At 57.2% G+C, this 13,951-nt stretch overlaps 2 protein-coding genes across 2 annotated transcripts; both read left to right on the forward strand.

Annotated features, from left to right (window-relative positions):
• Positions 1–7,874: 7,874 nt before the first annotated feature.
• Prr35 (proline rich 35) lies at positions 7,875–9,857 on the forward strand. Its single transcript, XM_005350212.1, has 2 exons — positions 7,875–8,932; positions 9,212–9,857. The coding sequence occupies exons 1-2, from the start codon at positions 7,875–7,877 to the stop codon at positions 9,855–9,857; spliced, it is 1,704 nt and encodes a 567-aa protein (XP_005350269.1).
• Positions 9,858–12,181: 2,324 nt separating this feature from the next.
• Nhlrc4 (NHL repeat containing 4) lies at positions 12,182–12,670 on the forward strand. The gene has a single exon (XM_005349064.2). It carries the CDS (start codon positions 12,251–12,253, stop codon positions 12,668–12,670), a length of 420 nt encoding a protein of 139 aa, XP_005349121.1. The 5' UTR covers positions 12,182–12,250.
• Positions 12,671–13,951: the final 1,281 nt, after the last annotated feature.

Genomic DNA, 13,951 nt, shown 5'->3' on the forward strand with positions numbered 1-13,951 from the left:
CTATGAGCCAGCCAGACGAAGTAGTGAGTATCCAGGTAAGACAGGCTGGAGCCAGACCCTAGGGTTTTAGCCCTACAGCCAGGTAGGACCAACATGGTAGGCAGGACAACATGTGTGCAAGTATTTTTTTTTCCTTCTTGCACTGGGGGGGATGAAGGCTGTCTGAATCCATCAGTCACCAGGAAGGAGCAGATGGAGCCAGAGGGTGAGTGGGACTGTAGCTGCTGCTCTCTTCTTAGCTGTGTCCCCTCCCAACTTGGTGCAGGCTGGGCCCATCTCTGGCCAGCAGCCCAGGCCCCTTCAGGAGCTAGAGGATGCCCCTGGGCAAGCGGGGGTTGGGGGTTCACGGCCAGAGTGCACCGCGTAAGAGGCCTGTCACAGGCCAGCCCCATCGAATGTGAAAGCAATTAAAGCCACCAGCAGTGTTCGCTCCGGGCGGGCCTCGGGCAGCGGGGCAGCTGCCACAACACATCTCACCTCGCCGCCCACAGCGCCTTCCCTGCCCTGATGCGGCTGCGCACCAGGCTGGACCATCTCTTACAGTGGAGGGGCAAGACCTGCACCCATGCGTACTTAGGGCAGGAGCCAGCTTTGGGCACCTTTGGCAGCCAAAGATCAGTTAGTTCCTCTTTCTTCTGCCCTATTCCACCTGGCACCACTATACTGGCCCCTGCAGCTCCAGCCCCAGAACAACTCAAGAAAAGGCAGGACTCTAGTATTGGGGCAAGATGGAGGTCCAACTGCTAATGCTCACCCACTCTGCTTGGTCCCAGCAAACACTTTCCCCTTCCCTCCCCCATGGACCCCAACATATGGGGAAGGGAAACAAAGGGGCATTCAGAAGGAAGTTATACACATAAGCAAAACTCTATCTAGTATTGGGAGGGGGCTAGGGCTCCTCAAAAGGCTGCTGAGTGCTTGATTCTGGATGGGGTGAGAGGACTGGAGGAGGGAGGTGGGCAGACTAGGCACAGCAGTAGACCACACCATAGCATTAACACACTAGGCTAGACTGGGTGGGTTACCATGAGCCCAAGATCAACAGAACTAGTCACTGAAACAGAGTTCTGGGCATGAGAGTGGTCAGAGGCTCTGGCCCCTTATCTCTGTCTCATCCTCACTTTCCACGTTTCTTCCTCAGACCTACCTTTCCAATAGCCGTCAGCATGGCTTCCCCCAAATTCCTGGTCCTTATTGGCCCTGTGTCCCCATGGCCCTTTCTCCTGGGCCCACTGTCTTCATCGCTAGCCGTTATGGCCTTCCCAGGGCAGGCAGCGGCATGTTCTCACTTGTGAGGCATCCCTGTCAGAAGCACTTAGTGTACAAATTAGCCATGACCTCCCTGCCTCCCTGTGCACAGCTCTGGGCGCGGGGCTGACAGGGCTGCGGCTCCCGGCCCTCTTCCACCTGCCCGGGGCACACAGCAAGCTGGTGTGGACCCCTGGCCACCACCCACAACCAGGCAGGAGGTCCCTCCCTGGTAACATTCCTCCCAGGAATCTTCTCCTGAACCCCAACTTTGATCTAAAAGGGGTGCCCACCACAGGGTTTACTCAGTGAAATTCTGGAGGCTTCAAACCGAGGCTCAGCCCTTGGAATACTCCAAGAGTGGCAGTCCCTGGTGTTGAGGGCAGTGAAGGCCCTGGACATAGATAGGGTCAGCACCCAGGCCCCCACTGCCCCACCCGCCATCCTGCCTGCCATTCAGGCAGGGAAAATCATCTGTGACAGGCCCAGGAAGGCTGGCCCCAGGGGCCGCAGAGGAACGCACACAGCTCCACTTCCCAACATATGGCTGCTGTCGGCCCCAGGCACTGTTCAACCAGTGCCAACCGGGCTCAGAGACCGGGCGGGGGCTTGGGCAGCATGAACTTGTCCCACCCACCTGGACAGGCCGGCTGCTCCCTCCAAAGGAAGAGGCCCCTGTCCAGCTGGGACGTTCCCATGAAAGGGGGTTTACAAACACCACCACCGTTTACATACCACACCTGGCTCAGATCCTCCAGTAATCACACAACAGGATCTCATCCATCCTGTTGCCCAGCATATAGTGGCAGCCCCTTCCTCCCCAAGTTGCTGGATAACCCAGCATGTCCTGGAATGGAGCACTCAGATCCCAGAAGGAAAATTCATCAGACTGCTCTATGCCCCCCAGTATGGGCTCCACTCATGTCCTAGCTTCCTGAGCCTAGGTTTTCCCTCTGCAGTCAGCAGGTCCTGTCGCCTCCCTTCCTATACTGTGTATCCACTGTGGCTCCCTGGGGCTATCGAGACCTGCAGCCTCCAGCTCCAACCGAGCTTCAGGCAGGAGCCTATCTCCTGCAGCAGCCAAGCCCTCGGTCTGCTCTCCCACCAGCCTGCAGTCCCCAAGGACACTTTGTGCAACAAAGGTGAAACTACAAGGGTGTCTCTTCCTCTCTGGATCAGGGATTTCACAAGGACTACGGATGCTGCCATGTGTCCTGTACTCAGAAGGTGCAAAGTGAGCCACTGCCAAGTATACTATGCAGGACTACAGAATTGCTGCCGCTCCATGGAGTCCCTCTGTGTGTGGGTTTTAGACCCTGTTTGGCTCTAACCTCGGTCCCTCTGCCCACTGTGGAGTTCCAGCCAGCCCCATGCCTGTCTTGGGGAGGGCTGCAACACTGAGGGAATGAGACAGGGCAGAGTCCAGAAATTTTAGCCAGCTCACAAGCCTCCAGCACCCACAGGGCCAATGCTAATGGAGGTGACAGGCGGGCAGCCATGGGCAGGTCAAGAAGAGAAGGTTAAATGGCTGAAATAAACCTCCAGCTGAGGGTAAAGGCAAGACCCACACCAGGAGAGACCACCAGGCCCCTATCCTAGTCAAGGATCCTATTAGGGCCTGAAGCTAAGACCAGGTGCTCTCTGTACTCCAGAGGGGAGAGCTACTGCTTCAGGAGTGTGGGCAGGATCTCAGACTCAGGGTGACAAGTCCAAACACCAAGCTATGGCAGCTCAGCCACTCAGGAGGTAGAGTCATCTCCTAGAGTTCATGGTCCCCCATTCCTAGAGGGGTGGGTGGAAGGCCCCAGCAGAGGAATGGTCAAAGGTAAGAGAGGAAGAGGAAATCAGGAGGGGCTGGGTGTGCCTGAGAACCCCTTGGGCAAAAGGGAGGGGCTGCCAGGCTCACCAAGCTCTTCAGAGCTCCATGGCAAGCCCAGGGTTCAGGAGTTTCTTTCCCCTCTAGGAAATCCAGGAATGTGTTCAAGTGATAGAAACTCTTAGGGTCATTTCTGGATGTGGCCCCTCCCTCCCGTCTCACATGAATTTCTGCAAAGGCCCATGAGAGGCGGTACTGCCGGGCATGTGGGCTGCTCCAGTTCCCTCCTGCTCTTCCCATTCTGGCCATGTTCTTCCCATCTCCCTTCTCTGGGCCTCCCCAGAGCTGGCCTCGGCAGTGATCCCCCTTATGGCTATCAACCTCATACCTGAGATGCTACATGGCGTATCTCTGGGTTTGTCCTACAGACCACAGGTTCACTTGAGCTGCTCCAGGCTTTGTTCCCTGACTGTTGAAGCCAGGCCTTCCCTGGACAGTGGCAGCAACCTCCAGCCTGCCCCTGATGTCGTCAGCCAGAGGCTGTTCCACAGTTCCCAGAGAGGACAGAGCTGTCCTTGAGAATTAGGGGCCCGTGCCTAGTGTTCCCACTTACCTCGTCTCAGAATGACCTGAGTTTGCCATCATCTCTAGTTAGTGCCCACAAGGAGCTGGACTCCTGGTCTCAGGACTACTGGCACATTGGCCACTCAAGCTGTCTCCCAGCCCCAGGCCACCTGCATGGTCAGCTGGTTAGCTGGGCCAGGCAGGCAGAAAGGAGCATGCTGTACAATCCACAGCACTGCTTCCAGCTCTGGACGCCCCTCAGTTGGGGGGTGGGCTGCTTTCGAGGAAGGCAGCACGGAGACAGGAGAAAGCTAGACTGGAGAGGCCCTACTCCTTGACTTGCAACCTTTGGGCTTTGGCCAACAGCTGGGCACTGGCCATTATCTGCCACACAGACATGGGAACCAAGTCCAGGTTCATGGGACTAGAAGTACTGAAACCTCAGTGCCCTCCACCCTATGACTGCCCCCATGTAGTGACCCAATGGAGAGATCCCAGGAGCCAGTAGCTGAGTCCTGAGTTCCCAAGAGTCTCTTGACCTCTGTGCCTCAGCAGTGCAGGCCTGGGGTAGCAATCACCCTTCCATGCTTGAAATGCTAAACAGCACACCTCTGGGCTAAGGTTTTTTTCCCTACACATAGGCAGACTCCAGAGAGAGAGAGAGAGAGAGAGAGAGAGAGAGAGAGAGAGGAGAGAGAGACAGAGAGAGAGAGAGAGGAGAGAGAGACAGAGAGACAGAGAGAGAGAGAGAGAGAGAGAGAGGAGAGAGAGACAGAGAGACAGAGAGAGAGAGACAGAGAGAGAGAGATATTATCTGTCTCTGTCCAGGCCATGCCCACTGCCCACATGTACCTCTGAAACCCACCAGTTAGGCGAATTTCCCTGGGATCTGGTTAAGAAGTGTGACCCAGGAGCAGTTCTGACCACGAAGACATTGAAGAGAAGGCAGTTCCAGCATTTATAGTTGCTGGGCGTTCCAAACCGACCTGGGTCCTTTGTCACCTCACAGCCCTTCTAGGGAAAGCCACCAGCGAGGATGAGGCACTTCAGTGAGCAAAGGCGCTGGATCTGTCCTGAAGTGGAGAGGAACCTCCTAGGAAGTGGAGAGTGAGGCCTGCCTGGGAGTGGCGTGATGAATCCAGGAGTGTGGGGTGCTAAAGCATTGTGTCTATTAGCCAACAGAGCAAGGGGAGTGGGGGACGCCTCCTGTTTGGAGTAAAGGAACCACACAAGCAATCTGGCTTACCCAGGAGAAGCTGGCAAGGACACATAGGTTCCACCGCCTGAGCTCTGGGCTTGGCCCCTCCTGGTCTGTTCTGGAGCCCCCCTATCCTAGGGTTCAGCCCCCGGGACCTGGTTTGGGTGGACAAGAGGCTGTCAGGGGCCAGACCCCTGACGGATGTGTGCTGACGCCCCCTCTTGCCACTGCGGCGACCCGGGAGACTTGGCAGCCTCTGCGCACCCCCGCGGCAGCCTGCAGGCGTCGGGGGCGGGGACGGTACCAGGAGCCCCTCACTCGGCCCGCACCTGCGCGCCACTCCAGGCTTTTGCAACACCGTGGCGGGTCCGATCTCACTCCCTCCCGGAGCAGTCCCAGCGCGTCCACTGAGTGTGCGGGGCGGCGTGCAAGGAGATGTGAGCCGTCTGCGACTGAGGCTGTCCCGCCTCCCTTGCCCAGCCTGGTCGGAGGTCGCTGCGTTTGGGAGCTCGCGCAGTGGCGCACGCGCTTCGCTGCCAACTTTGGTGGGCGCCTGCGAGTCGGCGTCGGGGGACGCGGAAGGCGGCTGCAGTGGCATCACGGCATCGCTACCGCTTCCAGCTCTGGACCTCAGTTACGCCGCGGTGTCCGCAAGTGGGAAGTTTGCCCCTCCACGGGCTCAGTTCGGCAGACGCGGTAAGGCAGACAAGCGGCACTTCCAGTGAAGTTGGGGCTCAGGCTCCGGACAGAATGGAATGCGTGGAAAGGGCTGCTTGTGATCCCCGCACTTTGAGGAATCATCAGGGCGGTGCCCGCAGCGGGGAGGCAAAAGGAAGGTTTTAGGGTCCCAGCTGTCCACCTCAGCTCCTGTGCCCATCCCTATAGAGTACTGAATCCCAAGAGGGTTAACGCATGTGTGGGCTGTCCCCTCCAGCTATTAGTTCTGACCAGGCTCTAAGCCAGATTGTAAGGGAGCACAGGCCAGGTCATAAGTTGGGGCTGGGACTTGGTGGCAGCAGAACGAGTGTGCCTTTGTGTATGTGTGGTGTAGGGACGTGCACTGTGGTGGACCAGTGCCCAGCATCCTCTCGGTCTTGGAGAGGTCAGCACCTTGGGTGCCTGGCCTGGAGAGAAACACAAGAGCCTCACCCCCTGGGTCCAAGGCCCCAGGAGGACCCCTTCAGTCCGGGCTGGGAGGTAGGTTAAACAGTAGCACCAATCAGCACAGCTGTGTGGCTCCCAGGGCTGGGTGATCGATGGTCCCCGCACAGACGCCTCTGTTGCCTGAGCACACATCCCTATCTGTCATCACATCTTGCAGGGCGCAGGGCGGGAGGGGGGGCTGGAATGCAGGCAGGAGAAGAGACTGTCTCTGTACATGCCAAGTCCAGGCTGGGTCTGCAACCCCTCAGGGAGGCCCCGACCATTTCCTGAGCCAGCATCCACCTCCCAACCTAGGAGTCTCCCTTAGCCTGTGTTTGCCCCATCTCCAGTGCCCAGCCTGGCCATGTGGACTCCTCTGTATGGTCCCATGCCTTTTGGCATGCAGTGCTTTTTACTCTTCTAGCTATCCACCAAAGGGGGGACAATCTGATCTTTGGTGAGAATAAAGGTGAATATCTGCCACGGGCAACGTGCAATGGCCAGCATGCGAAAAAGCAGAGTTCAACAACTGTCTTCCACTCCCAACCTCGCCGCTCCAATCATGCGGCTCTTGTATGTCTGCATCTATGATGAATCTATAAGCAAGTCTGAATCCCAGCCATGTTTGCGTGTGTCTTTGGGCATAGTCTGTAATGTGGGTTTACCCTTGTGAACAGCCATATCCATCCTGAGTGGGAAGTGGTATGGATCCGTGTGCCCTTGGTGGCACACTCTGTGCCTGGTTAGCTCAGCCATGCAGTTGCTCCTCCAGGCGGAGAGCAAGGATTCTTTGGGAATCTTGCATGCTCGTATGCACACACCCAAAGCCTATGTGCACATGCACCATGCACAGGCACAAGCGCTGGGATAGTGGACGGCCCAGGTGGTGGCCCAGATGGAGTGAAGAGGAGCTTCTGAGCCAGTGTGCAGGACGTGAGGAGAAGAGAGTCTTGGCTGAGCGTGGTCACTGCAGGCTCAGTCACTGACCTGCCTGAAGCCACCCAGATGGAGCTGGGTTGAGCAGGTGGCTGTGCCATGGGGCCATACTGTGACATCCACTCCCCCCCAGCCTGGGTTGGGGGACCTCATGTGTGGCTGACCCCCTGAGAGACCTCCAGTGTCCACTTGACACTCTATTAGCTCGTTCCAGTATACATACACACGACATGCGTGCACACATGCATTTGCACTGTTGCTGGTGGCTTCTAATCTCGGTGCTTTGCTTCTGTTTCTGGCAGGGGCAGGTGGCTCAACAAGAAGTGTCTCTAGAGGGCCATCAGACTGGTGGCTCTGGTCACACACGGCTGCTCTCATTCGCTTACCAAATGTTGAGTGGGGACCTGCCTGGCGCAAAGAGAAGAGATAAATGGGGACCAGTTACCCCAGAAACTGGCCTACAGGACTACTTTGGCCCCGGCAGTGGTGATTTGTACAGGATCACTTGCTAAATAAAATACAAGACACCCATTTAAGCTTAATTTCAGAAAAAAAAAAAAAACCAGTATTTTCTTCACAATTTCTAGGTCTAGGTCCTCCTTAGACCATCCTTACATTACAAACTTACTTATGTGTACCTGGCTGGGCCAGAACATCTAGGTGTTTTCATTTTCCCTCCCCCCCCCCAGACAGAATCTCACTCTGTAGCTCAAGATATCCTGGAACTCACAGAAACCCCCCACCTCAGCTTCCCAAATTATGGGATTACAGGCAAATGCCACCATGTCTCCTTCCGAAAGAATGAAGGCCAGAAGCATTGAGGCGAAGCAAATAGGGGCTTCTTGAGTTCTGATGAAGGGACCCCAGTGAAGGGGAACAGAGAGTGAGAAGGCCTGGTGTTAATTGAGTCCTTGTCTCTCCTATCTGCAGGTGGTCATGGTGCCCAGGCTTGCCTGCTAGCAGGCTGCCATGTCTCGCGAGGCAGGTTCATGTCGAGTGGGCACTGGGACAAGGGCACGGTCAAGAAAGCCCAAGAAGCCACACTACATCCCACGACCCTGGGGCAAGCCCTATAACTATAAGTGCTTTCAGTGTCCCTTCACCTGCCTGGAGAAGTCCCATCTCTACAACCACATGAAGTACAGCCTCTGCAAGGACTCTCTCTCCCTGCTGTTAGACTCTCCCGACTGGGCATGCCGTCGTGCGCCCCCCTCGCCCAGGCCTCGGGTGCCCAGCTGCTCTATCGACTTCTCAGACCAAGGTAGCCAGCCTACTGTGCCAGATCTCGTCACTGACAGCCTTTCCCAGCGTCGTTGTGGTAGGGGCCCCAAACCTACACCAGAGGAGTCCCCAGGGTCACTGCCCCCTCTGACTAGAGCCATCCGGAAAGGTCCAGGCCCCAGTAACCTCTTGACAGAGTCGTGGAAGCCAGGACTCAGCGGTGGTCTGATGAGTGGGGCTCTAGGGGCCATAGCTTCAGCGGGTTCTGAGAGTAGTGTCCCCTGCTACCCACCTCCTGCCCAGGGAGAATTCCCTGAGGCCCAGAGCCTCCACTTGTCATTGCTGGGTGTCAACTACCCTCTCGGCCCAGGCCTCTTCTCCTATCTGGGGCCCTCACTGGCCGCGGCTGCAGCCCACATGCCCTTCCTGGCCTCAGCAAGTCCCTTGCTGCCCCCTGCAGCCTTCCCAACCCCACAGGCACCCGAGCGCCTAGGCCTGGCCCCCCGCCTGTACTACCCGCTGCTACTGGAGCACGCCCTGGGACAGTCAGCAGGCAGGACTGCCCCTACCAAGTCCTCTGTGTCCCTCAAGGGGCCTCCTGGGGCTCTGGCTGCTCCTGGGCTGCTGAAGGTGCCTGTGCCAGGGCTGGGGGCACCCTGGCCCCATGGCACTTCCAGAGACCCAGGGCATGAAGGAGAACTGGAGCGAGTGGCTCAGAGCAACCAGCAGAAGAGGCTGCCCCCGGGCAATATGCCTGAGCTCCCAAAGGCCCCCTTGAAACTGGCAAAATTTGGCTGTCAGAGCAGGTGGGTATCAGGATCTTTGGGTCTTGGGGTGGGGGTGTCAAGGTGGGTTGGATGGGAGACGAGGCCATCTTTAGCTTACTTATCAGGAGCAGAGACTCCAAACCACAGAGGAATCTGATACCAAAGAGCCCTTTTTCTCTTTTCTTTTGAATGTGCCGTTCTAGACTAGGGCCTCTTCTTTTCCCTGAGGTGTGGGTAACACTGAGCAGAAGACATAGGCCGGGGCTAGGGGGGACTTTACCGGGCAGGATAGCCTTTTGACTGGCTTCTACTTCTCAGCCTGACAACAGGGTCCTCCCTGACATTCTGGCCCGAGGACAAGGAGCCGGGTAATCCTGAGGCCCCAGGCCCTGAGGTCCACCTTCTGCAGCAGCCACAAGGCCAAGTGCTAGGAAGTCCGGGCCCAGTGGGAGAGGACCTGACCCAGGCTTTTGGCGACTACGCCAGGGTGGAGCAGTGCTTGGGGCAGCTGGTACCGTCTGGGGATCTCGCCCCTAGACCTCTACGGGAGCAGCTTGGCAAGATTCGCCGCGAGCTGTTCACCATCCATCAGGCTCTGGCCCGGGCAGCTCGGCCGCTGGACACACCCTTGGACCTCTCAGTGAAGCGGGTGCCTGCCAAGGGGACTCAGGCACCTGCAGAGTCCTGGGGACTGCCCGAGCCAAGCCCCATGCTGGCAAGGGGGGCCTCTGAGCCCTCCAGGATACTAGGTCCTGGACTCGAGCCCTTCTCTAGCCGCACCACCAAGTGCGAGGCTGACTCCAGCGTCCCGCCTCCTGCCCTCCCGCTCCAGGCCCCTGAGGACCATGGAATTCCTGGTAGTGGCTGGGGCAATCGTCTTGGGGCTGGCAGCTCCCAGACCCCTAAAGATACCCCAAGCTTGAAGATCCTCCCAGGTACTGAGGTCTGTCCACAGCCACCTTAATGCGTGGGCTCCTCTCCCTGGCCTGGGCCCCATTGTCTGGGCCTGTCCAGTGTCGGTGTGCATGCATTCTGGACAGATGCTCCCCATCCCCCCACACTAGCCCATGGTAGAGGTTTATCTCTGGGGTCACATGGACATAGGAAGGTCATGATTTATTTATTGGACAGAGTTGCGGTCATTAAAACAGAAACCACCTTCAAACACCCTACTTGGGTTTCTTTCCTTTTCTGTCCCTGCATAAGCACCTGGGCACCCTCAAGGAAATGTCCCTGGCCTGGGCATCCCTGGGAACCATGCTAGGGTTCACCTTCGGCCTCAAAGTCCTTATTGTGGACTTGGTTCTTCCAAAGAGTCTGGGGCCAAGGGATGGGACTCAGGGAAGAGTGGCAGAGAGGCAGACATGTCAGGATGACCTGGTCTGTTTCAGCTCACAGGGGATGGGCAAGGACCCTGCTCGTCCTTGGGCCTGAATCCATCCAAGCAGCCCAATGCCAGCTTTGCCTGTGGTGGTCAAAGCCTCCTGCCTTCTATGGCTCCAGGCTGCTCACCCAGTGTGGCCTTCCTGGGCCCCCCGCCAGTCCCTGCAGCCATGATAGGCATCAGTGGCCTTCACAGCTCACTGCTTCCCTCCCAGTACAGCCCTGCTTGGCCTTCCACAGGCCAGGGTGGGAGACAGCCAGGGAGGGTGGCTGGGGCCCCCCAGCCATAGCAAATTACTTTTCTCCCTGGGGAGCTGGGCTGTAGCCTCCATGCCCACCCAGGAATGCCCTGAAGTACAAGCTGCCCTCGGAGGAGGCACTGTTCTCACTGGGGCTGGACTGGCCAAGCTGGGGCCAGTCCAAACAGGACCTTCAGCTGCTCCATTAACCATCCACCTGGTGATAGCATCAGGTAGCCACCCCGCCGTGAGGCTTTGTGGGTGTTATTGGGGCGAGAGTTCTGGCTGGCTGGACCTGAAGGTTTCCTGGGGAACCGCTGGGGGCAGAGCCAGGCGTCCGAGGAAGCTCAATTCTTAAATCTGTACCCCCACGTACCTACTGTATCCTGGTTTCTGATCCTGGGAGGCAACATTGCCAGCTTGACCTCCTGGTGGAGGTGGCAAGAGGGTGACCAAGGTTTGTTCCTCACACAAAGGTCCTGCCTGGAGGGGTGGCCTATTGTTGTAGAGAACTCTGGGTCCCTTCTGGAGAGGGCAGGCTTGTCTGAGACTTTCAGCTATGAAAGAACAGTAGGAAGTGTCCAGAGTAAGGGTAAGGCCCAGGGGAAGACCCAAGCAGGAGGGTGTAGGCCTGGAGGCCAGGGACTCAACCCAAACAGCCCCTCCCTGCCTCCTTGCTCAACTTGTCCCTGCAGGGGACTTGTCGGTGACTCCTCCCCTACTCCCTACCGTGCCACACAGACACACACCCAGCCTGTCTCTAACAACAGAGGCGTGAGTTAAAGTCCAGGGCAGGAGCCTGGTCCTAGGTAAGGGATATCCTGGTCTCTGTGGAAGGGGCAAGTGGAGAGCCCTGGGAGGCTGGGGTTTGGCTCACTCTCTGGTCAAAGCAGAGGGGCTATGTGTGGTGGTGGTGGTGGTGGTGGTGGAACACTAACGGGAGCTTAGGCCAACCCTGTGGGAGAATCCCAGGGCTGATGAGTTTGAGAGAAGTTGCTTATCTGTCTCCCCTCACCCTCCCTCCTAAGCTGGGATACAGTGATGCCTGCGATTTGGGCTTCAGAGCAAAACCTTTGACCTTCTTGCGTGGGTGGTGTCTCTTGGACCACTGTTGCACCAGTTCAGTAGGAGGGCGCCAGCACCCACCAGTCACTGTCAGCACCCATGGGTGTCCCAACTCTTTTGCAGCTGCGGGGAAGCCGAGACCGACTGACTTACTGCCCTTGGCCTCCCATCTGTCCTGACTCCTTGAGCTCCTGAGCCACCCCTACTTCTAGCCATCTACAACTAAGGGCCTGATCTCAGGCTGGACCAGCTTAGAGATGCCAGTCTCTCCCAGCAGCCCCTGCTGCTGGGGCAAATCCTGGTACCAGCAGGGGCTGCCGGGGCCCCCCGAGGCCTGCACTGCTCCCCAGATGGCCTGCTCTTCTTGACGGCTGGTGCTGCATCCTGTGTCCATGTGCTGGATCTTGAGGGACGATCCATTTGTCAACTACCCTGCCGCGTGAATAGAACTGGAGCCTTTGTTCCAGAGGATGTGGCCGTGACAGCTTCCGGGCTTGTGGTTGTCAGTGACCTCATCCATGGGGCTGTGTATGCGCTCCGGTACACTTCCCGGGAACCCCAGGGCTGCTGGGTGACTGTAGGCACATTCTTGTCCCCCCGAGGATTGACTGTGGATGCCTTTGGCCACTTCCTGGTAACAGACTATTTGCCTGGAACTGTGCACAGCTTCATGTTGGGACCAACTTGGGAGGCCCTGGCTCCAACCTCCATGCTAGGTCTAGAGGGCCCCTGTTGGGTAGGTCCAGGGCCTGATGGGGGCCTTGCTGTGAGTGAAGAATTTGGGGATGTGCAACTGTTTGGCAGTGCCCATCAGCCTCTGGGCTCCCTGGGAACCCTGACTGGGCATAGCTTCGGCCAGCCAGCAGGTGTGTGCTCTGACTCGGAGGGTAGCATCATTGTGGCTGATGAGCAGAAGCACCAGGTAACCCTGTTTCCCCGGGTTGGGCCACCCATCTGCTTGCAGTTGGAGGGACTAGAGAGGCCCTTGGGTGTAGCCTGTGCTCCCCAGGGCCAACTGGTGGTGGCAGATGCAGGGGACAACTGCATCAAGGTGTACCAGTATCTTGGAGAGATGGCCTCAGGGAAATAGCCCCTTGCTATCTATGACTGGCCAGCCCTGAGTCCTTTACACCATCATGGGAGATTGATGGGCTCCTGGGGGGCTGCTGAGCCTGCTTTGACACCTGGCCTTAGCAGGCCTTCTGATTTCCTCTTGGCACGTGCTCCCGTCTATGAAGCAGCCATGAATCACCACCTCCCCAGAAGGCACTAAATGGAGCCAGCTCCATGTCCCTGTTCAGTATGTCCCTGGCCTTTCATGCCCCAAAACCCAAGGGTCACCCAGTCTCTAGATCTGCTAGCTTGGGTCTCAGGAGGCCTGAGCTTTGAGGTGACACTTGAAGCTACAGATCCTGGGTGCTGAGGCCATCAGCCAGTGCATAGCCAGGCAAGATCTCCTGCCAGGTGCCCCAACCCCTATATCCTAATCAGAGGCAGGCAGGCAGGCAGGGAGGGTGTGGCTAGGTTGGGCTGGGCAGCTTGGGGCAAGGGTGTGGTCTCTTAGTGCCCCCCACACCCTCAGAAACATCCCCATTCTTGAGCCTCCAGTGACAACTCTGGACCCAGCAGAGGTAAGGGGCAAATTAGAGGGGCAAGTCCTGGAAGGAGCACATGGCAAGGGTTGGGTCTCAAGGTACTCTCCTGGACATGTCCCTTTTGGAAGATGCCTTCAGTTTCTCCTGCAATCCGGGTCCAAACCACTCGAGCTCTTAGTGGGGTACTGGGAAGATTTTTTTTTTTTTTCGAGACAGGGTTTCTCTGTGGTTTTGGAGCCTGTCCTGGAACTAGCTCTTGTAGACCAGGCTGGTCTCGAACTCACAGAGATTCGCCTGTCTCTGCCTCCCAAGTGCTGGGATTAAAGGTGTGCGCCACCACCGCGGGGCTGGGAAGATTCTTGATGGCCTTTCTATTCAAGACAGGAAAACAGTGGCCTTTCCTCCCATATTACAAATGAGATCTGGAAGGGGAGGAGACAGAGGGGGGGCATACTCAGTAAGAATCCTGGATTCAGTCCTGATCTTCCCAGTTCTGTGGGAAGGAGCAAGAAAAAAGCATTTGCTTTTGCCCCTTCAGGGTATGGGGTGGCACAACCAGTCTGTCACCTGGACATTGAGATCCGTGGTTATACCACCACACCTGTCTCCCCTCCAGGTTATCCCAGTATGCCCTGATCATTATGTTGTGGGGATTAATGGCAAAGTATGATCTTTGCGTGTAAGTGGATGCTCAATAAACATTAGTTGCTGTGTTTTTCTCGGATTAGGCGGCCCAAATATGTCGGCGTGCACCCTACCTGCAATGTAGAGAGACA

Source organism: Microtus ochrogaster, chromosome 7 (genome assembly GCF_000317375.1).
Source record: "Microtus ochrogaster isolate Prairie Vole_2 chromosome 7, MicOch1.0, whole genome shotgun sequence".
Classification (NCBI taxonomy): Eukaryota; Metazoa; Chordata; class Mammalia; order Rodentia; family Cricetidae; genus Microtus; species Microtus ochrogaster.